The sequence below is a fragment of the Lontra canadensis genome, unplaced genomic scaffold (genome assembly GCF_010015895.1).
Source record: "Lontra canadensis isolate GAN:19392208 unplaced genomic scaffold, GSC_riverotter_1.0 scaffold38, whole genome shotgun sequence".
Lineage (NCBI taxonomy): Eukaryota > Metazoa > Chordata > Mammalia > Carnivora > Mustelidae > Lontra > Lontra canadensis.
In genome coordinates this window covers 17,629,367-17,655,403 of record NW_022631032.1, presented here as the reverse complement: position 1 = coordinate 17,655,403, position 26,037 = coordinate 17,629,367, and the positions used below count along the sequence as shown (strand labels likewise).

At 47.1% G+C, this 26,037-nt stretch overlaps 1 protein-coding gene and 1 non-coding gene across 3 annotated transcripts in view; one reads left to right on the top strand and one right to left on the bottom strand.

Annotated features, from left to right (window-relative positions):
• The first annotated feature begins 4,509 nt into the window (after positions 1 to 4,509).
• SH3BP5 (SH3 domain binding protein 5) overlaps positions 4,510 to 26,037 on the top strand; it is a 70,080-nt gene continuing 48,552 nt past the window's right edge. The window contains exons 1-2 of one of the 2 annotated variants that reach the window (XM_032869729.1): positions 4,510 to 4,742; positions 6,474 to 6,536. In XM_032869729.1, the coding sequence (XP_032725620.1) occupies positions 4,602 to 4,742; positions 6,474 to 6,536 (204 nt within the window). In that variant the 5' untranslated portion in view covers positions 4,510 to 4,601. Of the gene's footprint in view, positions 4,743 to 6,473; positions 6,537 to 13,747; positions 13,767 to 26,037 lie in introns of those variants that run through there. The other variant, XM_032869730.1, reaches the window with a different exon arrangement.
• Positions 23,936 to 24,072, bottom strand: LOC116874812. The gene has a single exon (XR_004384070.1). It is a non-coding gene; the product is annotated as a small nucleolar RNA SNORA70 (small nucleolar RNA).

The window sequence follows — 26,037 nt, the reverse complement described above, 5'->3', positions numbered from 1 at the left end:
AGGCACACTCTTTCTTCTTTCTAATGGAACACTTTTTTCTATCTCCAGGATTCCAGCACCATTTTAAGTATCTGCAGGTCCCCTAAGATCACAGATAAACATTGAAAATCTCTTTTTTGGATTCTGTAAGTACACTGGCCTGTAATTCATCTGAGCAAAGAGGCTTCAGTGTAATTCAGTTCAGGACACAAATAAAGGTTCTCATTAGAGGGGTGTGGCCACAGTGCAAGACAATTTGGCAACACACTGATGTCACTGAATCGTGGAATGAAACAGATGCCTTGCTAATGCGGAGGCCCTGATCTCTTTCCAAGAACTGGCTTCTGTAGCTTCTTGACTTCTGACAACCAGTCATCTGGGGCCAAAAAGTAGGGCTGAAGAGTTTGGAAGTCTCCTTTAAAATTCTCTTCCATCTTGCCATGTGCCATAATCCTTTGCGGTCTGTGGGGAGAGAAGAGAGAGTGGGAGAAAGGCAGAGGGAACCAGCTTCCCACTGGGGTGCTGAAGAGAGGTGGGGGTTCACCTGTGTGCAGTCTGCTGGTGGAAGAGAGTCTGCCTGTAGGACTCAGGTTGACATGAGTGTGCAAGACCTTTTTAAAAGGCCACCCACTCCTCATGTCTCCTCAGGACTCTCTCCATGCAGGGAAGTCTGAATTTTCATATTGCATTGCTGGAGTTTTAACTGCAGGTTCAGATTTATAAAACACTGTGTCAGCCAGACCACACATGCCCTAGGGTGATCCAAACAGTAGCTCCCTGTTTGCAATCTCTGACCTAAGGCAGCGTGTAAAGATTACAGGTGGGCCAAGAGAAGATGTTGGTTGTCAGTTTCTTCAGTCACCTCTCCCAGAATGTGATGGGAATGCAGATTCAGGTCTTCTTAGTTCAGAAGAGCAGTTTTCTCTTTTATAGGGGTTAACAGGCAGTTTCTATTTTGTGGGCTTAAAAAATTGGTGGGGACCCGTGGGTGGCTCAGTTGGTTGAGCGCTGGACTCTTGATTTCTGCCCAGGTGGTGCTCTATGCACACATCGCCTCTGCGCTCAGTGGGGAGTCTGCTGAGATTCCCTCTCCCCGTCTCCCTCTGCTCTTCCCCTGACTTGTGCTTGTGTGTCAGGTCAGCGCGCGCACACACACACACACACACACTCTCTCTCTCACATAATCTTTAAAAAAATTGGTGTTGCAGGGAATTTTCATTTGATGACACTCAAGTTTGACAGGAAGAGCCTTCTCAATGAGGAATTCATAAGGTTGCACAATTTGGAGGTACAATTTTTGTGGGGGCTGTGTCTTCCCAAATCAGAAGACACTATGACTTTGCTGTTTTGTATGCTTGGGGCCTTCAGATTGGGACCTGGAATAGTGTCTGCATGAGGTACATGCTCAAAAACATTGAATTAACGTTGCTGGCCACAACGGCTTGCAAATTTCTCTTTAAAAAACATTAAAAAAAAAATCTCTGTGTAAATACCTGATACCCTTAGGCTTAAGGAGTGGGGCAGAGGAGGAGAAATACAACCTTCCTTATTCTCAAAGATCAGAGGAGCGACGATACACTTGCTAAGTCAAGGAGGTATATTGAGGCAACAAGAAAGACCTTCCAGGGAGTTTTGTTCAACCCTTGGAGAACCTGGGTCCCAATTTCCAAATGCAACATAGCTCAACTTCTAGGGTTTCCTCCTTCACATCCAAAACACAAATTTGTTTTCTTCCCAACCAAAATCTCTATAGCATAGGTCCTAATTAATGGTGTCATCCAATCACTCAAACTAGAAACTCTGGAATCATCTTTAAGTTTTCTCTCTCCAGATATTATTAGCCACCAACTTCCATACAGTCTTAAATTCATTCCCTCTTTCTCTCCTGACTCAGGGCTGCAACATTGCTCCCTGGTATTTTAATCTCTCCCTCACTTCTCCAGTGTTGATTCCATGGGCCATCATTAAAAGTTGTTACACCTGCAGTCGCCCTCAAGCCCCTTATGCTTCTCCCTCGCCACCGGAAGACCTTGCTGAGAGAGTCCCAACCCTGGTTAAGGGTGGCGTTCTCACTACTCTCCACCTGTGTCTGGAAGCTCAGCTTGGGTGGGAAAAGCCACTCATCCCCATGGACTGGCCACCCAGGAGCATCCCAAACCACAGGTGGGTCCTCAGGGCAGTCTGGAAATTAGAAGATATTCACCTGGTCAACTGACTTCCCAGCTCCTTCAGTGTCTCTCCTCCAGTATCCAGTGTTGTTCCAAGCCTTCCCTCACTCCCTTATTCTCAGCTGCTGACTGTGCTCGCCATTCCGCTGGGAAAGCGGAACAACCAGCAGAGGCGTCTCTCCTCTACCACCGCTAGACCGTTGGCCTAACTCATCTCCTTCTGTCCCTCTGCCCCCAGCTCCCCAGGGACCCCATTCCACTTCCCACACTCCATATCACTCACTAAAACCCGAGCTCCTTACCATGTCATGGCCCTCCCGGGTCTACCCACCTGCAGGTCTCAGATTTCGTGTCCCTGGCTCTCCATGACCAGAGGCACGGTTTCACCTGGGGACCTCTACACACGTGGCTTCGGTGGCTGGAGCGCTCTCCCCATGAAGGTAGATGGGGATCATTTTCTTGTTTCTCTCAGGTCTTGACTCAAAGCACCCTTCTTGAAGAGGCCTTCCCTGTAACCACACAAGGACCTACACCTTGTCACCCTCAGTTCACTCCCTGCTTCGGTTCCTATGCATTTATGTACCAACAAAAAAAATACAGGGAGTAGTACTGTGATTTATTTCCCTTATTTTAACTTCCGAACACTATTGGGATTAACACTATACCTGGCCCAGGTCTCCTAAAAATACGATAACAAAAAAAAGCCCACATGGATGTTTTAGAGCAGTTTCCCCGTGTCCGTAGTGGCATTCTGAACCATTCAACGGCTCTTAGATCTGCGCTGAAATGGAAGCTCATTGGGAGGTTGTGGTTTAGATTGGTGAGGGTGGGGTTCCACTGCCTGAGAAGCGAGTTAAGAGTCAGGGCTGACCTCACTCTTCTTGTTTTCGACCTCTGTCTCTCAGTTTATTCACAGCTAGGATAAACCTGCTCAGTTATAGGCTTCGTCCAAGCCACCGGGGAAACACTGGTGAAAAAGCAAACACAGCTAGGTTTTTAGCAAGGGGTTTCAGGACCTCGCTCAGAGAATTGCAGGCTCTCCCTTGACTTTAAGAACGATGACTGTTTCTGAACCAAACTCAATGTGTGTGCCTGTGTTACCTCCAGGAGACAGAACGAATCTCCTTTCACAGTGGACCACAGTGCCAGCATGGGAAGGGGGTACCTTGCCAGGGGAGTAACACACATCCCCCCCACCCCCCACCACCAGCCTCTAATGAAGCCAGGGTAGGCAGGTTTCCCAAAGGTGGCTTTCAAGACAGGCTCTCAGAAAGCTTTTTCCTCAAGCGAGTTTGTTCTTCCAACTCACAGTTGATGAGCCACAAGCCTGTGTAGAAAGTGTACACATTCTGCATTTTTGTAGTGGAGACATTAGCGATGGCTGGTGGCAGTGTCCTTGCCTGCTTGGCTAAGGTCATCTGAATTTGTGTTCGCTTGACATCACAGTGGCCCTGACATTTCACAAAAGCAGACCTGCCCCTTCCTTCTTTGGCCTCCAGATGTTGAGTTTCCCAGGCAAACTCTGGCTCCCTCCTTACTCAAGGTGGGCAGGAAACCTTGCCAGTTCACAAATCCTTGGACAGAGCCTGCCCACCACCGGGGGTTACAACCACTCTGGCCTGGGGAAGGCTGTACCCACCCAACCACATCCCTGATCACCAATGGATTGTCCATGCTTCTTGGCTATTCAGGTAGGACCATGGCACAGCTATGAGAGTGTGGGTGTTTGGGTATGGAGCTCTGCCCAGCAGGGACCACCTAGCCTCTGGCTAAGGGCTCCAGGCACAAAGCTGCACTCGGCTCCCCTCTTTGTACTTCTGGGTCTGTGTGAGCATATGTTTCACTTCCCTGTTTTGGGGGAACTCTTCAGGTAGATCCATTTACGAAGGTTCACCCAAGGGGAGAAAGGTGCTTTGGAGGCATACAGGGATTTGAGGATCTTGAAACTGGTCCAGGGTCACTGAGTCCAAGCTTCTCAAGGTGACTTCAGACAGTGGCAATGCCCCAAACTTTCCTTCCATACAATTTGCTCTGGTTCAGGAGGGAGAGAGAAAGCTACCCCGAAAGCAGGGGGCCAAACGGTGGGTAGTCTGTGATCTGGCTGCTAAGTTGACAAAGGGAGGCGGCTCTCCTGGTTCACCCCCTTGAAGGTGTTCAGGGAACTGGGGTTTTTGTGACGGAGACCTGGGTGGCTGACTGGGACTGGCGGCGAACAGTCACAGCGCCAAGGGCGGCCCGGCGGGGCGAGGGCGGAGCGGGCGCCGCTGCGCTGACGGCCGCGGCAGAAAGGGGGCGGCCGCGCCCATTTCCTTCGCTCAGCCGGGGCCGGCAGGATCCGCATCCGCGAGCGGCGCCCCCGGGCTGGGGCGAGACGGCTCTGGCCGAGCCCGCGGCGGCTGCCTCCCCTCCCGACGCTCCGAAGTCCCCCGCGCGGTTAGCGTTCTCGCTGCCCCTATGGACGCGGCGCTGAAGCGGAACCGCCCGGAGGAGCCGGCAGAGCTCCCGCCGTCGGCCCGGGACTTGGAGGAGGAGGACGAGGAAGAGGGAATGGAACAGGGGCTGGAGGAGGAAGAGGAGGTGGACCCTCGAATCCAGGTAGGGCTCACGGGGGGAGGGGGGACGCCACGGAGGCGGGCATCCGCACTTACACCCGCCTCGCGGCCCCCAGTGCCTGCGGTCCTGGCGGTGGTAGCCATATAGGTCCGGGGCCGAGAAGAGAGGGTCCGGATTTCCAGTTTCACGGGGTTCACGGGGAGGTTGCTGTGTCCGCGTGAATGCGGCCTGACTCTATCGTGGGGAGCCCCCGCAGACCCCTGGCAGGATCTGGGGGTCGCCGCAGCATGTCCAGTGGTTCGGGCGGATGTACAACAAAGGGAAAAAGGGGGTGGGGGCGCCATGCGTGTGGCGGGGTCCCCCCCCGCCAGGCTCGCGGCGCAGCGGGCATCCCGCGGCCTCCGGGCTATGGGCGGCGGGGTCGAGCGGGCCGCGTGGGCGCTGGGCACTGTGGGCGTTGTTCGCCCCTGCAGCGTGGGCTGGCACCCGTGTCCGGATTGCGAGCCCTCACCTGGCGGAGGTGCTCGCCTGAGCCATCCTTCTTCCTCCTCGTCTGATTCATTGTAAGCGAAGGGCTTATTGTCGCCACAGGCTCAAACCTCCGATTGGCTTCTAAAGGTCGAAAACCCAGCTTTTCCTTGTTAGGAGGTTGGGGTGTGAACAGAAATCGGGGACAACTGATGCGCAAAGCTCACGCGGGGAGAAGGCGAGGGGATTGGCCTGGCTTTCTGTGCCTCCATTTCTGAGAGAGATGATTAAAAAACAATTTCTAAGCCAAGATCTAGGAGTGACAGCTTAACCTCCTCACCCTCTAGGCAAAAAGCACAGCAAATCCCTTTCCGAGACCCGTTTTTCTACCCTTTCCATAAATCATTTATATATCTATATATATGTATACACACATTGCTTTTAATCGTGCTCTGCAATTTCTAGAGCCCTAATTGGTTTTTCAGTGCGCAGATCAATTAAAAGCCCATTTTAACTCAGCTGTTGCCATTTAAATGAATTGTTTTGGCAGATTAGCAAGATAAAGATCAGGTGGAAAAATCTTTGCATTAGGAATTCTATTAATTAAAATCACTACTCAGACTACTAAATCTTGTTTTCCTGGTACGGGAATTCTGTTTACCAGATCCTTTGTTTGGAGAGTAAAATGAGTTAACTTCTCACTGGATACTTTCTACAAAATGTCAGTTTTTAAATGTTTATTTAAAGGATCAGGATTAAAGCTAGTTTTTGTTTTGTTAAAACAGGTAGTTTTAATTGACAGTTTGAAAAGATTTTCATTTCTAGAAAAATAACTCAACCACGAAGGAGTTAATGTCAGAATTCTGCCCTTGATTTAAATAATTTCATTTGGGTTTATAGTTTCAGCTTGGTCTTGTTTATTTTCTTTTATTGTCTTTTCTGCAAAGTTCTTGCTTAGAGGCAGGAGATACTGTTTTAATTTGACTCCTAAACCATTTGTAACAGGTGGGTTTACCTGAAGTCACATACCTGCAATAAATACTTCACTTTCTAAGACAAAAATTTCTGGGACCTTCACGGCATTTTTGAAAGAGACACCATCAACATCAAGAAAAAGATTTCAGATATAACCGGCATTCATTTGCTCTTCAAGCCAGGGCTCAACTGTTGTCCTTGAGAACTAATAGTGACTCATCCCTCTTCCTACAAATTGTGCTGGAGTACTTCTGCAGAGAGTGAGCTCAGTCCTATTGGAAACAAAAGACGAATCCCTTAAATCTTTCTTCCCTCTCTTTTCTTCACTAGGGAGAACTGGAGAAGTTAAATCAATCCACAGATGACATCAACAGACGGGAGACTGAACTTGAGGTACCGGAGGCTGGGTCCCTGTTTTTGGTGAGGTGGTGTCAGTCCTGCTGACACCAGGAGGCTTGATCTTGTTTTAATAGCTGGAGGATGACTGCTGGCGTCCCCTCCGTGGAGTTGAGCAACAGCACACTGTCTGACAGAATGAAATATGCTGCTGAGCCCAGCGTGTGGGTGGAACACATGTGGATCCTATTTCACATGTTTTTCATCATGGGAGCTTGGTGGGGCCAAAATCAAGGGCTGTATGGAGCACTAAAGTTCACGCGTCTGCGGAAGAGCTTGGAAGGATTGAAGGGAGAATTAGCTGCGCTCTATAATGGAGAAGAATGAATAGAATTTACAAAAGCTCTCCAGTATCTTAGGGTGGCTCCTTACATTTGTATTTGGAAACACTGAGTATTTCCTTAGACTTCTACAGTTTTTGACTTTCTGTCCTAAAAATTCACCCTCCTTCCACTTCCCTGCTCATTTCCTTATTGTCTGTTTACGTGTGGAATGTAATGATCTTAATGGTAGCAGAAAGCTATTTAGACTGGAAGGGCTTTCCTGCTGGGGAGAGGCACTTGAGACTAGAACTTGATTTGAATTTCATGAGCATCTTCCAACGTGAGTGTAAACAGATGAGCATTCTTTGCAGCTACCAATTAGTCCCCATCCTTTTTTAGTGGTGGTGGTTTTTACCATCGTCAGCGAATCTTAACAAGCCCTGCATGGGTCTGAGAGCCGGTGAATGACTCAGAGAACCGTAGGACTGCAGGGAGCAATTGGGAGGACCTGTTTCTGTAGCAGGAGAAGTAGTAGGGAAGGTCACCAAATAGGGCAGGAAACATCTGGTCCCTAAGAATGAGGGTGTGGGAGATAAGAATAAACTGTGCGGAGGACACTGGCAGCCTTGATTTCTGACTGTAGGGTTAGGCCCTGGAGGCACTGAATCTGAGTGTGGGGGAAAAAAAAAGGATTGAAAGCATGTTTTCTGAGTTGTGTGTGAAGGTTATCGCTCACCCTTCTATTCTGATTGTATGTATCCACGAACACTGGCCGACCTTCTCCCCCAGGTGAAGTAAAACCTGCATATTTATTTAAAATATTTTTTTTGACTTCTAGTGGATTGAGTCTCTTGGGACATTTGAAATCTCTCAGAATCTCGTATTTCTAATACATTAAACAACAGAACCCCTGCCATTTCTCTAGGGCTTTGGAGTTACAAAGTGATTTTTACAAGCTTTATCTCCTGTCATGGGAGCCTAGAACTGTGCTGTCCAATGTGGCAGCCATTGGCCATGTGTCGCTCTTTACCTTTAAATTAATTGAAATAAGATGAGAAATTCAGTAGTCACATTTCAAAAGCCTAGTAGCCACCATATTGGACAGAACAGAGAACAGTTCTGTCATTGTAGAAAGTTCTGGAGAGCACAGTTCTGGAAAGTGGGCTCTGCTTCTTCTCTAGATGAGGCTGTTGGTGGTACATGGTCTCATGGTTCAGTGATGTGCCAGGGCCAGGTCAACTTTCCACATCCCTTCTAGCTCCCTTCTTGCCATTCCAACTCTGCATAGACGATTCAGAAATAGGCTTTTGGCGGGGGAGGCATGAACAAGAAGGCTCCACAGGGTGCTTACCTTCTGAGTCTAAAATTGGTTCACCTGATAAACTTTTAGCTCTGATTTCACAGTCCTTTTTCTGAATACACTTAAGTGTGTGTGTGACAGGAAGCTGCAGGACAGGTGTTTCCAGCCTTGCTCTGGAGAGCACTAGGCTCTGCAGAGAAGTAGTCAAAGCCGGCTTGTGTTGCTGGCTGACCTTTTCTTGGTATTATTATAACCAAGGTGGACTCACAGAGGTATGACACAAGCTACCTAAGTCATGAAAACTTCCCTTGTGGCTACCTTAAAAAGTAAAAAAGAAACAGCTGAAATTATTTTAATCTGTTTTGTTTAGCCCTGAACACCCAACATAATATAATTTCAACATAAAATGAATATACAAGTAGTAAATTAGATGTTTTACGCGCGCGCGCCTGTGTGTGTGTGTGTGTATGTATATATAAGCATGTGTGTGTGTGTGTGTGTGTGTGTATGTACATTTTTTTAAGTCTTCAAATTCTTGTGCATATTTTACGCTTAGAGCACATCTCAACTCGGACCAGCCACGTTTGCGTGCTGAATAGCCACATGTAGCCCCCGGTCTAATATATATTTCCTGTCAGACTCAGGAGCAGTGCCTTTCACCCTCAGCGTCAGTGCCCCGACACTTGTCACACTGCCCAAGCTCCGAGGTGGGCCGTGTCCCTGCCATCAAGCTCCGGGCACCCACCTTGGGCTGGGCACTGGGTCGGCCAGTGCGGGTCTGTGGGTGAATAAGACAAAGGCCTGCCCTCAGGGAGTTATGATTTTAGTTGAGGGCGAGGTAGATAATAATTACTGGTTGTCATCACTGCAGCCGAAGAGTGAGGTGACGGGTTCTGGGGGCGGGGTCACTGGAAGACACCTGAGCAGAGGCCCGCTGTGCGAGCGAGCGAGTGGGAGAGTCCCCGTGCAAAGAGGAGCAGATGGAGTGAGCCGTGGGGGTGGTGGAGGGGAGTGTGCCAAAAGATGTGGGACAGGAAACAGCCATTTTAATATCGGCTTGTTTCTCTCGTTATTCGTGGTGACAGTTTTCTGTAAAGTCTCTGTGAACATTGAAGTAGAGAAGACGGAGCCATTGCTAGGCTTTATATTACATCTTCCTCTGGGCCTCCGGTCATACTACTTTCATCTGCTAAGCTATCTGGTACCTTGTTTTATGCGTGTTTCTGTTTAGAGCCAGTTTCTTTTATAGACATCCTTGACTTGTTAATGTTGGACTCACAGGCCAGCAGCCTGTGGCTCAGGCCCGAGCCAAGCTTGCCTGAGTACCATGGTCCATTCTCTGTAAGGCCCATCCCAGCCTTCCTGGGCTCAGCAATGTTGGCCAGCCCTTCAGCCCTGGGCTTGGGGGCCGCCTCCAACAGCCGACTCCCCAGCACAAAGCAAAACTGCAAAAAGTGTGGCACTAGCTGGCCCGTGAAAGGACACTTGTTTACAGCACCAGAGCTGAAACAAGGCAGAGCATGTCTCTTTGTTCCGCTTCACTGGGAACATGCGCGTGGGGCAACTCACATTTTGGCCACTCTCTGCCTGTCTGTGAGGGACTGGAGAAGCTCTGGGACTATTGATTTTGGAATTACACATACATTTTAGTGAGTATGGAATCTGCAAATAATGAGGATGGATTGGCTGTAATTTCGGAGCCTCTAGAGGAGGGTCTTTTGCTTCTGCATTTCTTTTCCCTTTGCTTTTTAATTCTGACCTGGAGTGGCCAGTAGCCCTCCTGACCTTGACTGTGATTAAAGCATGGTGGTGATCAGGTTTGTGATAGCTGCTCCCTCCCTCAGAACATGGCATAATTGCAGTCTGGGGTAGGCTGGGGTGCAGGTCTGATACACCTTAGGATCCTATCCCTTGTCTCGGTTCTTTAACTTGGAGACTACCAAAAAAGACTTCTGGATGCCAGCCACCTTGCATGTTGTCAGTTGGAAATCTGCCCCTTCCTGCGACCTCGGTTTGCCTCTGCCATTGTTTAAACAATGTCGTATTCCCTTTGCACTCTGATTTATATCAGAGGGCTAGTCCTTTCAAACTGATGACAGGAGTAACCTTTTAACCAGAGAAGTCCTTGGATAGAAGCCTGATATTTCAAATTAAGAAAATAAATGTATTTTCTCACAGATGTGTGGGTTAGTCAGCTTTAATCATTGAGTATTGAGCATCAACTGTGTGCTGAGAACCATGAAGGGGAGAGAGCAGGGCAGAGAACGGGCAGAGAATTATAATCAAAGGACACACTAGGTTATGTGGTGATGTGCCCTAAGGAGAGAACCATGGCCAGGAGGGGCTAATAGTGTGGGTGTTTGGGAGCCAGGAGGATGCAGCGTTACACGTAGTGGGTTTGAAAGGCTTCCCTTGCACCTCAGGGCCATGTGGGGGACAAGCGTTCCAGCCAGAGGGAACAGCCAATGCTAAGCTGAGGAAAGCCTGGCCTGACTGAGTCCCTGCAAGGGAGGGCCCAGCGTCCTGGGGGGTAGGGTGAGCCATGGATAGAGGAGAGGAGAGGAGTCAGAGAAATGTGTCATTCAATGTGTAACAACCCTGCCAAAGAAGTAAATGTGCTAATATACTTTTACAATATGTGTTTTATAGAACTAGCTTGTTTCTAAGTGTTCAAATAAGATGCGGTGCAGAGGATTTCTAAAGCATTGTAATCAAGATTGCAATATTTCCATGGCAGTTACCCACTTTTGACCATGATGTGTGGTGTTTTCATTGTCTCCCTTGCTTGCCTGGAAGGCAGGCTGTTCTAGATCCAAAAAGTGGTCAAAGAGAAGAAGGAAGGGGAGGAAGGCCACGACCAGGGCTAGTTACCCATGGACAGCCTTTCTGGCTCTGAGTTGTCAGAAGCAGAGTTTTTCAGTCTGCCCTTCCCCAGGGAGGGAAAGCCGTTAATTGTCAACACTCAAGCTCTTTCCCTCACTGCTTAGGTGGGGGTGGTTTGAAAAAGCGTTTGATTCTGTTGCCAGCTGTGTTCCCTAAACTTGCGTAAGGGCTGTACCCAGAATCTGCCTTTCTCACCTTCCAGAAAGTAGCAGGCACTTTCTGTTTAAAAACAAAAACAAAACCAAAAATTGTTTCATGCTTGGAACCTCGGGTCGGTGAGGAACAGTGGGGGTGGATTGGAAGCGGCCCCGGGTGACATGAGCTGGAGCTGCAGCCGCTGCTGTCCTCACGGCTTTCACCTGAAGTTTAGCCATCAAAATGGTAGGACTTAGGACTTCCTGCTTCAGTGATGCGCCCCCTCCCTGCTGCTGGGATGTCAAGGGACAGCAACTTTTGACCCAGTGATTGTGCAAATTTACCCAAAGGAAATAACTGGGCAAGGATATAGGTCCAATAATGTTCATTGCAGCATTGTTTAAAGATGTTGGAAAATTACGAATCCAAATGACTATCAAGAGGGGATTTGTAAAGTGAATACTATGGACAGACAGTGGCTGACAGCCTAGGCCTTAAAATGATGACATGGCCTGTTCTTAACCTAGAAAGATGTCTGAATGGAAACAGATTCCAAAAGAGCATACAGTATACAGATTCCAAAAGAGCATACAGTCTTATCCTAAAAAATGTGTTCATGTGCGTTAAAAATGTCTGGAAAAGATCAGACATGTTCTATCTGATGAGAGATGAGGAATATTTATTGTCTTTATACTTTCCTATAGTGTTTTGAGTTATTTGTGTTGAATTTGTATTACTTTGTCCTCAGGAGAAGGAACCCCAAACCCAAAGTCACAGGGAAGTAGTGGGTTGAGGGAAGAGAGTCTTGGTATCAGGTGACATGGGTAGAACCTGAGGTCTGCTGACTTTTAGGGGCACTTGGCCCTTTGGAACCTGAGTCACCTCATCTGTGAACTGGGGCAGTGATTCTTGCCCATGTCCTGGGTAGACATGGAGGACAAGAGGGAGTGCTTTGATGACCACACAGCCTGGGAGAAGGAGAGGCCTCGTGCCTGTGGGGCACCAGAAGCAGAGACGTCTCTGATGGGATGTCCACTGAAGCCAGGCCTCTCACAGTCTCTGGCCATGGCTCTGTTCTCTTCCTCCACACCCCACCATGACCTTTCTTTGTCAGAGACTGGCTCTGGGCAAGAGGCCAGAGAGAGGGCTTCTACAGGTGGGCTGGACTTTGAAGTCACTGGAGCAACAGGGCTTTGCTCTGTGGCTGGTCTGCTGGGGTGTGGAGATCAGTTTCCTGAGGGAGCCCTGCTTTGTTAGCGTGTGTCCTCACCTGGGATCTGTCTGGCAGTTTGTGGTGCCCAGTAGCCATTTGAGTGGATGAATAATAATATATTGCCCCTTCATGGCTTTGGGCAAATTACTTAATGTCCCCAGGCCTTGGTTCCTCCATCCCAGTGATGGTGCATAGTGAGCCATTAATATTATGGCTGTTCATAATGAAGCAGGACAGCCGTAGGCTGCTGTGTGGCCCCTGCTTGTAGGGGAGACTTCGGTCCATCCTGGGATGTCTTCCCTGCCTGTTTTGTCTCCTAACTGCTCTTCGTGTCACCATGACAGCTAACGTTAGTAGTCCCTACGATGTGCCAGACCCTGTTCTAAACACTTTTTGTACATAAGTCCCTGAGACCTTGGACCAACATTGTGCAACACATATTATCATCTCCATTTTGCTGATAAAAACGGAGGCACAGAGTTCAAGTATCTTACTCTAGAGCAGTTGCTCAACTGCTGACATGTTGGGCTGGAGAATTCTTTGTTGCGGGGGTGCGGTGGGGGGGCCGCCCTGTGCACTGTTGTAGCATCTGCTCGCTGGATGCTGGCAATAGTTTGCATCCCACCCTGAGCTGTGACAGACTAGCCACCTACGGACTTGCGAATTGTCCCCTGCGGTGCAGAATTGCCCCTGGTTGTGAACCCCTCCAAGTATGGCCGTTGTTGCACCAGCGCCTCAGTGTGACATAGGATTTTGTTAGAATTGCCAAATCTTTTACTTTTTCTTTTTAAGTTTTTTTGTTTTTGTTTTTGTTTTAGTTTTTTTAGTAACTTCTGCACCCAGTGTGGGGCTTGAACTCATGATCCCGAGATCAAGAGTAGCTTGCTCCTTTAACTGAGCCTGCAAGGTGCCCCAGAGTTGCAGGATCTTGGGCCCTGCCGGGAAGTAGGGAATCAGAATTTCTGGGGGTGGGGCCCAGAGCCTCTCTTAATCTTAATCTGTGCCTGTCTCATGCATATTCATAATTCCTGTCACTTATTTATTTGTCTGGCTCCCCCACTCACCTGGCCCAGGGGGGAGGGAGGGGTGGGGCCTCCCACCTCAGTGCCCCCGCATCCCCTGCGGTGCCTGAACATAGGTGCCATGCATGTCCGGATGGGTGGATGTTGGTTTGCAGCTAGGATCAAACGTTCTTGTGGACTCACGGCTCTTGGCATTGTCCTACACAACAGGCAGGTCTCCTTTCTCAGTTGCCTGCTCTGGAATTGCATTTATCCCGGGGTTGTTCTAGGCTGACCCCGGGTCAGGGTCAACATGGGTAGAACATGGGTAGAACACAACCTGTGTTCTCCTTCCCCTCCCCAAAGTCCCTGGCTCAGAGAGGTCTTAGCTCATGGAGGTAGAAGATTCTGCCCTACTTGGAGATGCTACAGGTTGGTTGGTTTTTAATTGAGACACAGTTGATGAACAATATCCTGTTAGTTTTGGGTGTAAGATGCTAGGGTTTCAAGAGTGGCTTTTCGCATTAAAAAGGGATGGAATATGTGGATAGAGACAAGGGGCCGTGATCTATTTAGTGGGAAGAAATTAGGGAATACAAGTTAAAGTATATGTAAAACTATATGTAGACCATATGTAAAATGATACACAAAAACAGAATCTGTGCATCTGAGAGACAAAGGGTCTGGTGTGGCCCACAGACTATGAATTGCTTTTTACCTGTTAAGGTGAAATAAATACAGCAATTGAGAGTAAGACTTTGGAAACTTTTTTAAAAATGCAGTTTGACCTTGCTGGGACCTCCACAAGGCCTTTTTCACTTTCCTAGCTTGTTTTTTATTGTAGTGTTGATTCACAGTGGGTGGGGGGTGGTGGTGGAAGATCCATTACTATATAGTTTGAGAAGCATGGCTCTAGAAAAATGTATTCTCAGATGTGACTAGTGGCTGTTGCTAAAAATGTGGGTGATTTTTATGTTTCATTTTTTTGGTATTTTCTGAATTTTTCACAATGACTGTATTTTATCATCTTCATAAGCAAGGGATGGGGCTGGAGAATGAAGCACTATTATAAAGAGATGTCTTTATGAGTCAAAGAAATGAATGTCTATGGAAGGAATTTTAGCAACTACGAAGGCTGGTGGGAAAAAATGTTCCGATTGGTAGTCCCTGCCTTCATTGTAGACCAGCCCTGGTGTTAGTGGGTTTGCTTGGTGAATTACTGTATTGTTAGACAGTCATTGTGGTAATTCCTGGCAGCACGAGAAGTGCTGTGAAGGCATTTTAGGATTGTCTGTAGCCAAGAAGCCCTCATTTGTACACTTACTATAAAACACAAAAATCACCAAGATACAATAGTGAGAAACATTTCAAGTATTAGGAATATTTAGATATTGAAACTTAGTTATGACATGAATTTGAGTTACTATGTGAATTTTAAGCGGATGAGGACTGAGGGCACATAGAGGCTGCCTTGCACCATCTCACTCACTGGCTTTTCCATTAGCAAACTGCTCTTAGTTTGGGCTGTTGGCAAGAACACAGAAATAGCTATCTAATAATGGAACAGACTCTATTGCCTTAAAAAAAAAATTAGATCGGTCTTCCCTTGAAGCTGTGAAGACCAGTGAGATGCTACATAGTCATCTGGAACCCATCTTAGGAACATAGGCACTTGCTGTTATGGTACAAATGGAACTTTTCTGTTGTGATGTGACCGGATCCTCAGGTTTATCCAAGTGCCATCCCTCTGACTCTGAGGTGCCCCGAAGTGTCCCTGCCTCAAAAGACGACAGGCTGTGGGGTTGATGGATTCGTTGCTGTCCCAGTGGTGGATAGAAGCTTTAGGTCACCAAATTGTCAGAGCAGTGGTCCCCACGAACTGCTGCTTTTTCCTGTAGAGCTGCTGTTTTCCCCTCTGAGCATTGACGGTAGGGACTGGCAATGTAGTGGGGTGTGTATGTGTTTTGGCTGAATGAATTAAACATCGACTGAACCTTATCCTTTGGCAAATATCCTGGTTCTCTTTGCCTGGCCCTCCTCTTTGAGAGTGACTTAATCTGCCTAGCCTCACTTGGATGTGTCCAGCAGTAAAGACTGTACGGCTCTATGTGGTGCGGGTCTCAGGATAATTCGCAGAGTATCTCTTGTAGGGCCCGGAGCATCAGCCTCTTTCATTTCCTTAAAGGAAGATGGAAAAAAATTTTGTTCTGTTCTTGACTGATTTTTTTCCTTTGCTCTGTTTTTCTGGATTATCCAAGAGATATTAATATTTGCTCTGACAGAGAGAAACTGCTAACGGGGAGACAATGAGAGGAAAATCTGCTGTTTGTTGTAACCGCAGACAAGCCCACTTCATGTAAACTCTTCTGTTGTTTGGTGTGAGGCTCAGCCGCCTGGCAAATGGGTTTTGGTCGACTTCATCCACCCTGTCCTGCTGCTGCTAGAATGCAAGGACTCTGCTGCTTCCAGCTCGGTTTGAAGCCTGCATATTTGATGTTTCTTTCCTAGTTTTTGGCTTTATGGGAAGAACAGTAAAAGGGGGGTGTCGTCCTGCCCGATTGTCCTGTTGCTATTTCTACCCAACAGATTATCCCACAACTTCATTGCTCAGAACAGCTGGTATTTTGCCCATGACTGTGGGTCAGGAGAAGGCTCAGGTGGGTGGTTCTCCCTGACGGGGTCCGTGTAGTTGCAGTCCGATGTCAGCTGGGGCTCTGGTCATCTGAAGGCTTGGCTGGACAGGACATCTGAGGAGGCCCACTCCAGGGTCTGGGAGCTCAGCCAGGGTCCTCAACCAGAGTGCTGAATCTGAGCTTTCTGGCACGATGTCTCAGGCCCTCTGGCCTCTCTATGGCGTCTGGCCCCCCGCACTGTGAGCATCCCAGAATGACCCTATGGAAGCATCATGCATGGCTTTTTCTCTCTAAGCCTTAGGAGTCCCATAGCAGCACTTTTGTCACATTCTCTGGTCCAAGCAGGTCATGAGGTCACCCTCATTCAAGAGGAGGGGACAGAGATTCCATCCCTTGATGGGGAGCACTGCCAAAGAATCTTGAGCCACATTATTTTTTTCTTTTAAAGGTTTTATTTATTTATTTGACAGAGAGAGACACAGCAAGAGAGGGAACACAAGCAGGGGAAGTGGGAGAGGGAGAAGCAGGCTCCCCCCCACCCTAACCCCGCAACAGGGAGCCCCACACAGGGCTTGATCCCAGGACACTGGGATCACCACCTGAGCCAAAGGCAGATGCCCAACGACTGAGCCACCCATGTGCCCTGTGAGCTGCATTTAAAACTGCCATGCTCAGGGTGGTAGGGTACAGACAGGGACTCATTGTGAGGCCTGCAGGACATCCGTGTGCATTTACTTGGTAAACAACCACATTTCGTAATGCCTGTTGAGTTGCTTTAATGGTTAACCAGCTAGCCAAGCAAGGACTTTAGTTAGCATTCTCTGTGACCCTTAAGCCAGCCAGCAACAATAAAAGCAAAAGGGAACAGTTTTGTTTGTTTGTTTAAGCAATGCTGTGGGTCTTGTTCTAGGGAATTCTTTGCCACTGTGCCCATTTCTTAAAAATTGTGTCCAAGAGAAAATGATGCCATGGCTTCAAGTCCTATTAGGAACATTAGGGGAGCCTAAAGCTGAAAGTGCAGTGGCTAGGCTTTGTAAATTCGGGGTGGGGAGGGAGGTTCTGAAGCTTCTTGGGCAGCTCTGGACATGCTGTTTCTTTCCTCGTCCCTGGTTTTGCTTGCTTCCCCACTGGGGAAATAGACTCTTGGTAACGCATGCACTTGCTAGAAATTGGATCTGCTCCCCGAGCTGGAAGCAAACCACACTTTAATGTTATAAAACATAGGGTCAAAAATGGATAGGGGAACTTGTTTTGGAGTCAACAGATGCTTACCAACTAGCACGTGATGGTGGCAAGCGTGGGCTTTGAGGTTCAGGAGGGCTGGATTTGAATTCTGCCTCTGGCTCTTCATAAGCTGAACAGTCTTGGCAAGGTTTTTTTATTTTTGTTTTGTTTGGTTTGGTTTGGTTTGCTTTTGCTCTTCTGGGTTTGATTTTCTCTCTGAAATGGGAAGGGCAGTACCCATCTTGCAGGGCTGTTAAGGATGAAACAAGGGATGTTTATAAAGTGCCTGGGACGGTCCCTAGCACATTATGTTCAACTGTTGGTCCTTTCTACCTTTTGTCATTTATTGAGTAAGGGCACCTATATAAAAGGCATTATTTATCGAAAGCTTACTACACATCCAGTATTGTGGCAAGTGCTTTATATAGTTTACCCTAATCTCACAGCAGCTCCTGAGGACATTGATGAGAAACAGAGGCGCTGAAAGGTTGAGTCCCTTCTCCCAGGTCAGCAAGTTGGGGAGCCAAGATGTAAATCCAGGAGTCTGAGGCTGGAGGTCATGGCCTTAAGTAGTCTGGGATATGTGTTCTGGATGCCTACTCTGAGGTCCCCACCAAGACTGTGGGGGAAAGAATGCTGGTGTAGGATTTAGGAGACAAGGTGTTCAACCTCTGTTCTGATTCTCACTGGGTACACATCCTTGGGAGGGGAATTTACTTCCTCAGCCTTCAGTTACCTCATCTGTGAAATGGGAGCATCTGAGCCAAATGATTGGCAAAGTCCTGAGATCTTGACTTTAGCCATATGCCGAATGAATTATGAATCCTCCTTAGTCTTGATGATGGGGCAATACGGAAGCTCTTTGGTCAACCTGTGCTGCAGGAAACTTAAAATTTTATTTTTCCTGAAACACTAGTTGCACAGAAGTAAGGAAAAGCCCCTGAGAAAGTCATCTGCCCTCTTCCTTCCCACCCCCCTGTTCTATTCCTAGAAACAACCACTTTTAATGCTTTTAGCTATTTCTTCTGGTGGATTCTTCCGTATCTCTAAAGTGATAGCAGTGGATTTTGACTTTGGTTCTTTTGCAGCCTGTGCCCTCCTTTCTTTCCGTTCTGATGAGCTGCAGACAGGAGAATGGTTCTCCGAAGGAGGTAGGACAGCCAGCTTGCCTGGAATGCTGTGGTGGGTGGAATCGTGCTTCCAGTAGAGGCTGCCCAACCTGCTCTCTTGAGCTTTCCAAGGTTACCTGAATTTACCATATCGCCCTGATTCTAAAACTCATGTGAACTATAAAATGGACCTTGTATTGCATTCCAACTTGGGTGTTGGTCAGAACACTACCCCTGAGAAACCTGCATATCAATAGTATAATCCATCCAAAATGTGATATTTGCAAATTTTTGGAAAAAAGTGGGTCTCGAAGTTGAGCAAATGTGTTAAGCCTTTGGTTGTAAGCATGGAAATAGTTCACTTGTGGTTGAACTCAGGAAAATGCCATGGTTTCAGCAATTCTTCCTCCTCTTACACAAAGAATCCTGTGGGTTTAAAAAAACCTATATCTGGCCATGAATAAAAAAGCAGTGGGGTCTGTTAGTTTTTCTAGGGGTGTGTGTGTGTGTGTGAGAGAGAGAGACAGAGAGAGAATGAGAGAGAGTGAGTGAGTGTGAGAATGTAGGGTTGTTATGTAACTTTAGTCTTTCCTCCAGGACTATCAAGGACTGACCCTTGTACCCCAAGATTTGGAGGGCCATGGGTTTTTTCCTTTGTGGTGCTTTGGACCTTGGGCTATTTAAATGTAGTGTTTTACAGTTGGTTAAATTCCATTCTCGTGGCTCATGCACATGGAACATCAACAAAAAAAGATGAATTGAAAGTGAGTCTTTCCAAACGGACATTCTACAAAGTAACTGGCTCATATTATTCAAAAATATCAAGGCCATGAAAGATAAAAAAAAGACTGAAGGACTGTTCCAGATTAAAGGAGACTAGAGAAACACGGCAGCTGAATGCAAGCTGGCAAGCCTGGATTGGATCCTCAAAGATTGTTCTCTTTTACTATAAAAGACAATAGTGAGACAGTTGACGCAATTTGAATAAAGTCAGAGACTAGGTTAATTGGTTGTGTTAACGTTCTGTGTAACTATCTGTGTTAACATTCAGATTTCGATCATTGTCTTCTAGTTACGTAAGAGAGTGTCCTCATCTTTAGGAGCTATGTGCTGAGCTGTGTCAGGGTTAATTAAGGGACATCATGTCTGCATCTTACCCTCCTTTTTTTCCAAGTCTGAAATTATTTTAAATTAAAAATTTGAAAGGAGGACCCTTTTCCTCATTCCCAGTTTTGCCAGACAGTTACCTTACCCGGCTTCCAAATGGCAGGGACTCCCTCGGTGATGGGATCTTCACCTTGGCCAGAGCTTCAAGGGAAGCCGCGTGATCTGGGCTGGTGGGACAGCTCTGGTGGGCGGTGATGTCCTGTGAGAGGGTTTGAGTATCACCTGTGCATTTGGAAACATTCTAGAGTCACATCAGAACTCTAGAACAGCCTTTCTGTGTAGGAGGAACTTGGTTTTCTTTGGGCCCAAAGCAAGTTCTGAGACCTCTGTTAACCTCAGAAGAGGAGAATTTGTAGCAGGAAACCATACTGACCACCATCTTTTAGTACTTTCCTTTTCCCGCTCTGGGTGGATAATTCAGAACCAGGGCAAGTGGTGTGGTGCTGTGAAAAGAGGAAACAGCACCTGGCTTTGTCTCTGAGGCAGTCAAGCTGCACAGGACTTGCCTCAGGGTCTGGAGCTGGGCAGTGCCCAAGTTGGGATTAGAACCCCCTACACTATGGCCTACAGCCACTCAGACAGCTTTAGTAGAAGGGAGGATATTCTGAAAGGTTGAAGGAATCTTTCGTGGAACCCAAGGCAGGGAGGCACCGTAGAGCCTTAAGCATAGGGAGCCCAAACATGCCAGTTGGCCGGACCTGTCAGTTTATGCCTCTTGTTACAGCCTAGTTATTAATAGTGTCCCACCTCATGGTCAAAACTGCCTTGGTTTGACCAATAATTTATTTGGCCATGTAATTGCAGGATTAGAGCCTGGGACCCAGTTAATCTCCCACAAGCCTTGCTCTGCCACCACCTCTGTTTTCTCGTTGGCCTTGGCTCACTGTCTACCCTCTCTTTGTCTTCCTCCTCTGGCTTCCTCTGTTCCCTGAGAGAGGGTCTTGTAGCAGAAATCTGATGGCAAGGTTCTGCCTGATGCAGGGGGGACAGTGCAGGGGGACAGTCCCTGTGGAAGGAACTGGTGGGTTTGCCAGACATCCCAGGAGGTCTCTGTGACTGAAGTCAGAGGCTGAGGTAGAAAAGAAAAGGAGTCAGAAGGGAGAGGGGTTAGGCACCTGGCTCCCAGCAATGACTGGCTTCTTCCAGCTGGAAGGCCCAACGCTTGTCTCCGCCGGGCCCCCCCCCCCCCCCCCCGTTCTTTTCCATGCATGTTGTCATTCCTTTGGAGCTGTTCTAACCAGGTTCTCCTAGTTGGATGACACTTGCCGATGTGGAATTGGGCCTGCATGGTGATGGGGAATGTCTTCGTGGGTCTGGAGCCAGCTCCCTGCTGCTCCCCTGCCCTCCCCACCTCCCCTCTCCACTTCTGCTTCCTCCGGGCTCCTGCGTGCTCAAACCTTGGCTGGCTGGGTGGGCTCTCTAGGCCCTGGCTCTATCCTGGAGGCTTCTTTCCTGTTCTGCCTCTGCTGCAAAATTCCTGAAGGCAAAATGAAATTGTCCTGCCCCCCATCTTCTCACAGGGCTATGAAAGCCACTCCCCCCACAGGAGCTGGGACTGAGGAAAGGAAAACGGCCGAGGCAAGGAAAGCAGGCTGCTGGAGGGCCCGAGGAGCGTGGCGTGATCTCGGAGTGGAAAAGTGGAGTGAAATCCAGGGTCAGGAGCTAGCTTTGTGCCATCCTGTGTAGTAACCATGAGCCACATGTGGCTAGTTAAGTTATAATTTAAACATTACAATGTAATTAAAAATCTGGGTAGTTGCTCTAGCCACCTTGCACGGTTTCATTTAGCCACATGTGGCCAGTGGCTTCTGTGTTGGACAAATATAGAACATTTCCATTCTTGCAGAAAGTTCTGTCAGACAGCCCTGGAGAGCTCTTACAGCTTTTCACCCTAGCACTATTTCAAGTGTTTTCTTGAAAAACACTGTATCAAGTGTTTTCTTTGTGTGTTTTACTAGCTGTCACAAGTGCTTTTAAGAGATTGGAGGGGTGAAAGGAAAACACGGTCTATAGCAAACTTAAAAACATTCCAGTCACCTTATAACTGGTCAGTAAGTCAGACAGTTTCCAGTGGTGCCTTTTGTCATGGAATTCTAGAACATTCATGCAAACAGAGACTTTACATGTCTAACTTGAGTTATTCTTCTGCCACTATCATAATTTTTGTCATATCGTAGTTTTGTATGTACTGTTTATTCCATATTTTCCTTTAAATCGACTCACATTTTTATTTCACCTTGTTTGAAATGGAGACTTCATGACTGTAAGTGGAAAGCCATCAAAAGGAAATACTTTTTTTTTAAAGTGAGCTTTTTGTTTTATTACATTTTTAAATTTTAATCCCAGTGTAGTTAACATAGTGTTAATTTCCGGTGTACAATATAGTGATTCAGCAGTTCTATACATTCCTCAGTGCTTATGATAAATGTACTTTTTATTTTTTTAATTTTTTTAATTTTTTTAAAGATTTTATTTATTTATTTGACAGAGAGAGATCACAAGTAGACAGAGAGGCAGGCAGAGAGAGAGAGGGAAGCAGGCTCCCCGCTGAGCAGAGAGCCCGATGCGGGACTCGATCTCAGGACCCTGGGATCATGACCTGAGCCGAAGGCAGAGGCTTTAACCCACTGAGCCACCCAGGCGCCCGATAAATGTACTTTTTAAAGAAAGATTTTATTTATTTGACCAAGAGAGGGACAACGAGAGAGGGAACACCAACAGTGGGATGGGGGAGGGAGAAGCAGGCTTCCCACTGAACTAGTGCCTGGTGTAGGACTCAATCCCAGGACCCTGGGATCATGACCTGAGCCGAAGGCAGAGGCTTAACCCACTGAGCCACTCAGGTGCCCCTACAAGTGTACTCTTAAAGCAAGCTTTTTTATTGAATAATTTTACGTGTATGTACAAATGCCCAACTCATAAGGACATAGCATGGTGATTTGCAAAGCAGTGCTGTTTCATTTCCAGAGGATTTGTTATTTTGCTTATCAAATTCTAGCAGATTCCTTTCTCTGTGGAAGGCTCTGAGCTAGACTAGCTACCCCTTTCTTAAGAAGGAGATTAGTGAATATAAAGATGTGGGAAGGTGCCATAGAGACATAGTGGCACCCAACAGGGCCTTCTCCTTGGACCAAACAGAAGGATTTAAGAAAGACCTGAGAAGGAACAACTGTTTCACTGTTACTGAAAATACACTGGTGTTTCTAATTTGCAAGAGTCTTTGCAGGGCAAGCCCAAGGGGAAGAGTGTGGCTTCGTCTACACAGCGGACTGGTGCTTTTGGCCTTAGGTTCCCTTTACACTCTTGTAATCCAATCACCAAGGACCCCAGAGAGCTCTGGATTTTTGGGTAATGTCTATATTTGCTGTGTTAGAAAAATTAAAGACTTTTTTAATAGTCTTAAAAACTTGTCTTAATTCATTAAAAATGACACTAACAGACTTATTACGTATTGATACATATTTGATCAGAAATAACTATTTTCCCCAAATAGAAATTTGTAAAAGGAAAGTAATCATTTGATAGTTTTTTGTTTGTTTGTTTGTTTGTTTGTTTTTTACAAGTCTCTTCCAAGTCTGGCTTAATAGAAGAGCTGAGTTCTCTGCTACTGCATTCCATCTCTCACAATGACACATGCCAAGTAGGCTCTGGAAAACTCCACAAAACACTTACAGGAGAATGAAGGTGAAAAGGCAAATAAGTCAAACTTGATAATGAAAATGGTTTTGACCTTGATAATGAAAATGGTTTTGACCCAGTAAAGGCCTCAGGGACCCCCATCACTGTTTCCTGGACCACTCTTTGGGAACCACAAGTGAAGTGAACCACGTCAGATGAAAAGACTCAAGTGTGTGCTTCTGTCTGAAGCCTGACATGCACTGGCGTGTGACCTGAGACACCTGCAGCCTGGGGACCATCATTCTTGCTAAGCCCGTCTTACAGGGTCATTGTGAGGCTCAGTTAATGCCTGTGATATCTTTCTACAAGCAGCAGTGTATTTATAAATGGCATTATTAAGGATCTTTTGAAGCATGGCAGCATCTGTAATTTGTAGGGCAGGTTTTTTTTTTGAACAGGAAGTAGGATATATTGGTAGGCATAAATAGGGAGGGGGCAGTTGTGAGGTTCTCCTGAGAGCAGAGCCTGCCATTTGTCCAAGGGGCCATGATTAGGGACTTTTTTGACCCCACAGCTATGTGGGATGAGTGACTTTCCATCCACCATGTCTTTAATTTCATCCTCATTGTACATAGTAAGCCCCACTTCTTGGAAATGTGGATCTCCTGACGGCCAGGGAACTTGGCCCTGTGTAGAGCCTCAATCACATGCTCTTTGTTCTGTGACTTGGTCCGGAGGGACATGATGACTTGGCCGTTGCACCCTGGGGCTTTCCAAGGGCACCCTGCATCCCTGCCTGGAGCCTAGATTGGAGATAGCATGAGATCAGACATCCTTGTCCACTGGAAAGGGCTGTCTCCAAGGTCCCTTAGGGCAACCCATACAGTCACCAGGCTGCACACACTACCAAGAAGGCTACTGTTGGCAGCCATTGCACACTGGGTCCCCACAGGGAAAGAATAAGACGGTTATTTTTAAAAATAACTGATGTCCTGTCTTCATGTTACTTGGTTCTAGAGACACCTTTGTGAAGGGGAAGGGCTGTCATTCTCAGCTTACAGGCACGATAACTGAGGCTTAGATGAGGGGACTGGCCAGAGAATAGAGACTCATCCCCAGTGTGGTGACACCTGGCACGCTGTTTCCAGTGCATTGGTGCTGGCCAGTTCGTTTTAGCCAGAGTGCTTACCTGATAAAGGGTGTGTTTCTGACACACGGACACATTCAGACAGGGTTCTGTGCTGCCCTCAGCAGTCCTTGCTTGAATAAATTGCCCTCAGTCTGAGTCACCTAATGGAAATGACACAGTTTTCAGATTTGAAGAACTGAGGGATCCAAGCAGAGGGAACCCTTCTAGAACTTCCTCACCTGCCAATCTAAAAAATTAGCTGGTAAATAGCCCCGGATGGTAAATGACTTGTTTTTCTTGACCGGTGAACGGTTTGCTTATTTTTGGGAGATAAGTTTTTACAGAAGTGCATGGATCGTTTACTGTAGGGAAAACAGTCAGTTCTCTCTCTTCCCTGGGTGTTTCTGGAAGCAACCCTTCACTCTGGTCTTGGGAAACACATTTTTCTATAATTGTAGGAGTTAGGAGAACCATGGTCCAGTCTTTCCTTGAACTAGGAACTAAGGCAAAAAGCACAAGTTCAGTTGTGACAAGCGGTCTTTAAAGTTACGGCCAACTGGCATTATGATGGATTTAAAGAAATGTTTTAAACGGGTTGGGTTGAATTAAAGTTCCAGATTCTGTTCCATAGAAGCATGGTTTTGCTGTCAGGGGAAAGAACCTTCAGTAGTTAACCATATTACCGTGCTTTGCCATGGTATGGACTATAGATTGACCCTCCCTTCCCTGTCGATATTGATGACTACCTTCAGGCATCTTTCTCAGTCTTTTTTTTTTTTTTTAAAGGTTTCATGGTATTGCAAATGACAAATCTATTTTCAACTAGCTTGAACAAAATATGAAACAGTGGTGACAGCTGGGTGTGTGTGTGCTGTTTTGGCCCTGGGGAAGGTGTTGTATAGGGTTAGACTGTGAAGCATTGCTGCGTCCCGAAGCTCAAGTGTTGCTGGGACTTCCTTCTCTCAGACTCTCTTCTCACAGTGCCAAGATGGCTGCCATCTGCTCCACGCTTTCATTCCATTCTCGCAGCCATCTCAAGGGAAAACAGTTCCTCTCGCAGTTTCAGAGAAGTCCCAGGCTAAAGTCTCATTGGTTCTGATGGGTCACATGTTCTCCCTCCACAATCACCGAGGCTAGGAGTATCTGAATCTGATTGGCCAGGCCTGGGTCACATGACCACTTCCGAGACCTGGGTGAGGCCCAAGAAAATCAGGACTGTTAACATTGGGCGGGCAGGAGAGATTTTGGTTTGTGGGCTCTCACGCTCCAATATTTGTGGAGAGTTGTTACTCAGATGGCTATGATTCTCTGTGGAATGGTAAAAGAACTGGGTCTGCTTTATCTTCTCAAGGAGAAGGCTGGCTTTGTGTTCAGCTTTTAATGCGTCTTGGATGAATAGGCTTGTTGGGGGTTGGACGTGAGCCAGTCGTGCGTCACCGTCCCCACCAACACAGCCTCATTGATAGAGAGGAACGCTGGTGTCAGACCTAGTCTTTTGGGTGCGATACCCTTTGGTGGTCACACACTTACCCAGGCTGGTGGTCCCTGAACCTTCTGGCCGGAATCACCTCAGGAACCCTGTTCGCCCTTTGGTAAAACCCAGTTCTGATCCCGTCATGTCTCTGCTTAAAAATTCACCGTGGTGTTTTACCACAATTTTTTAAAAAGGGGAAACAAAGCAACAACAACAAAGAACCCTGCGCTGGTGTCCCATCCTTCTACCCTACTCGCATTTTTTTCCTCCTTTAGAGGCAGTGTAATAGATAAGCTTAACGTACTTTCGCTGATTAGGTAGTAACTTCTAGGGCTCTAAATAGTGGGCT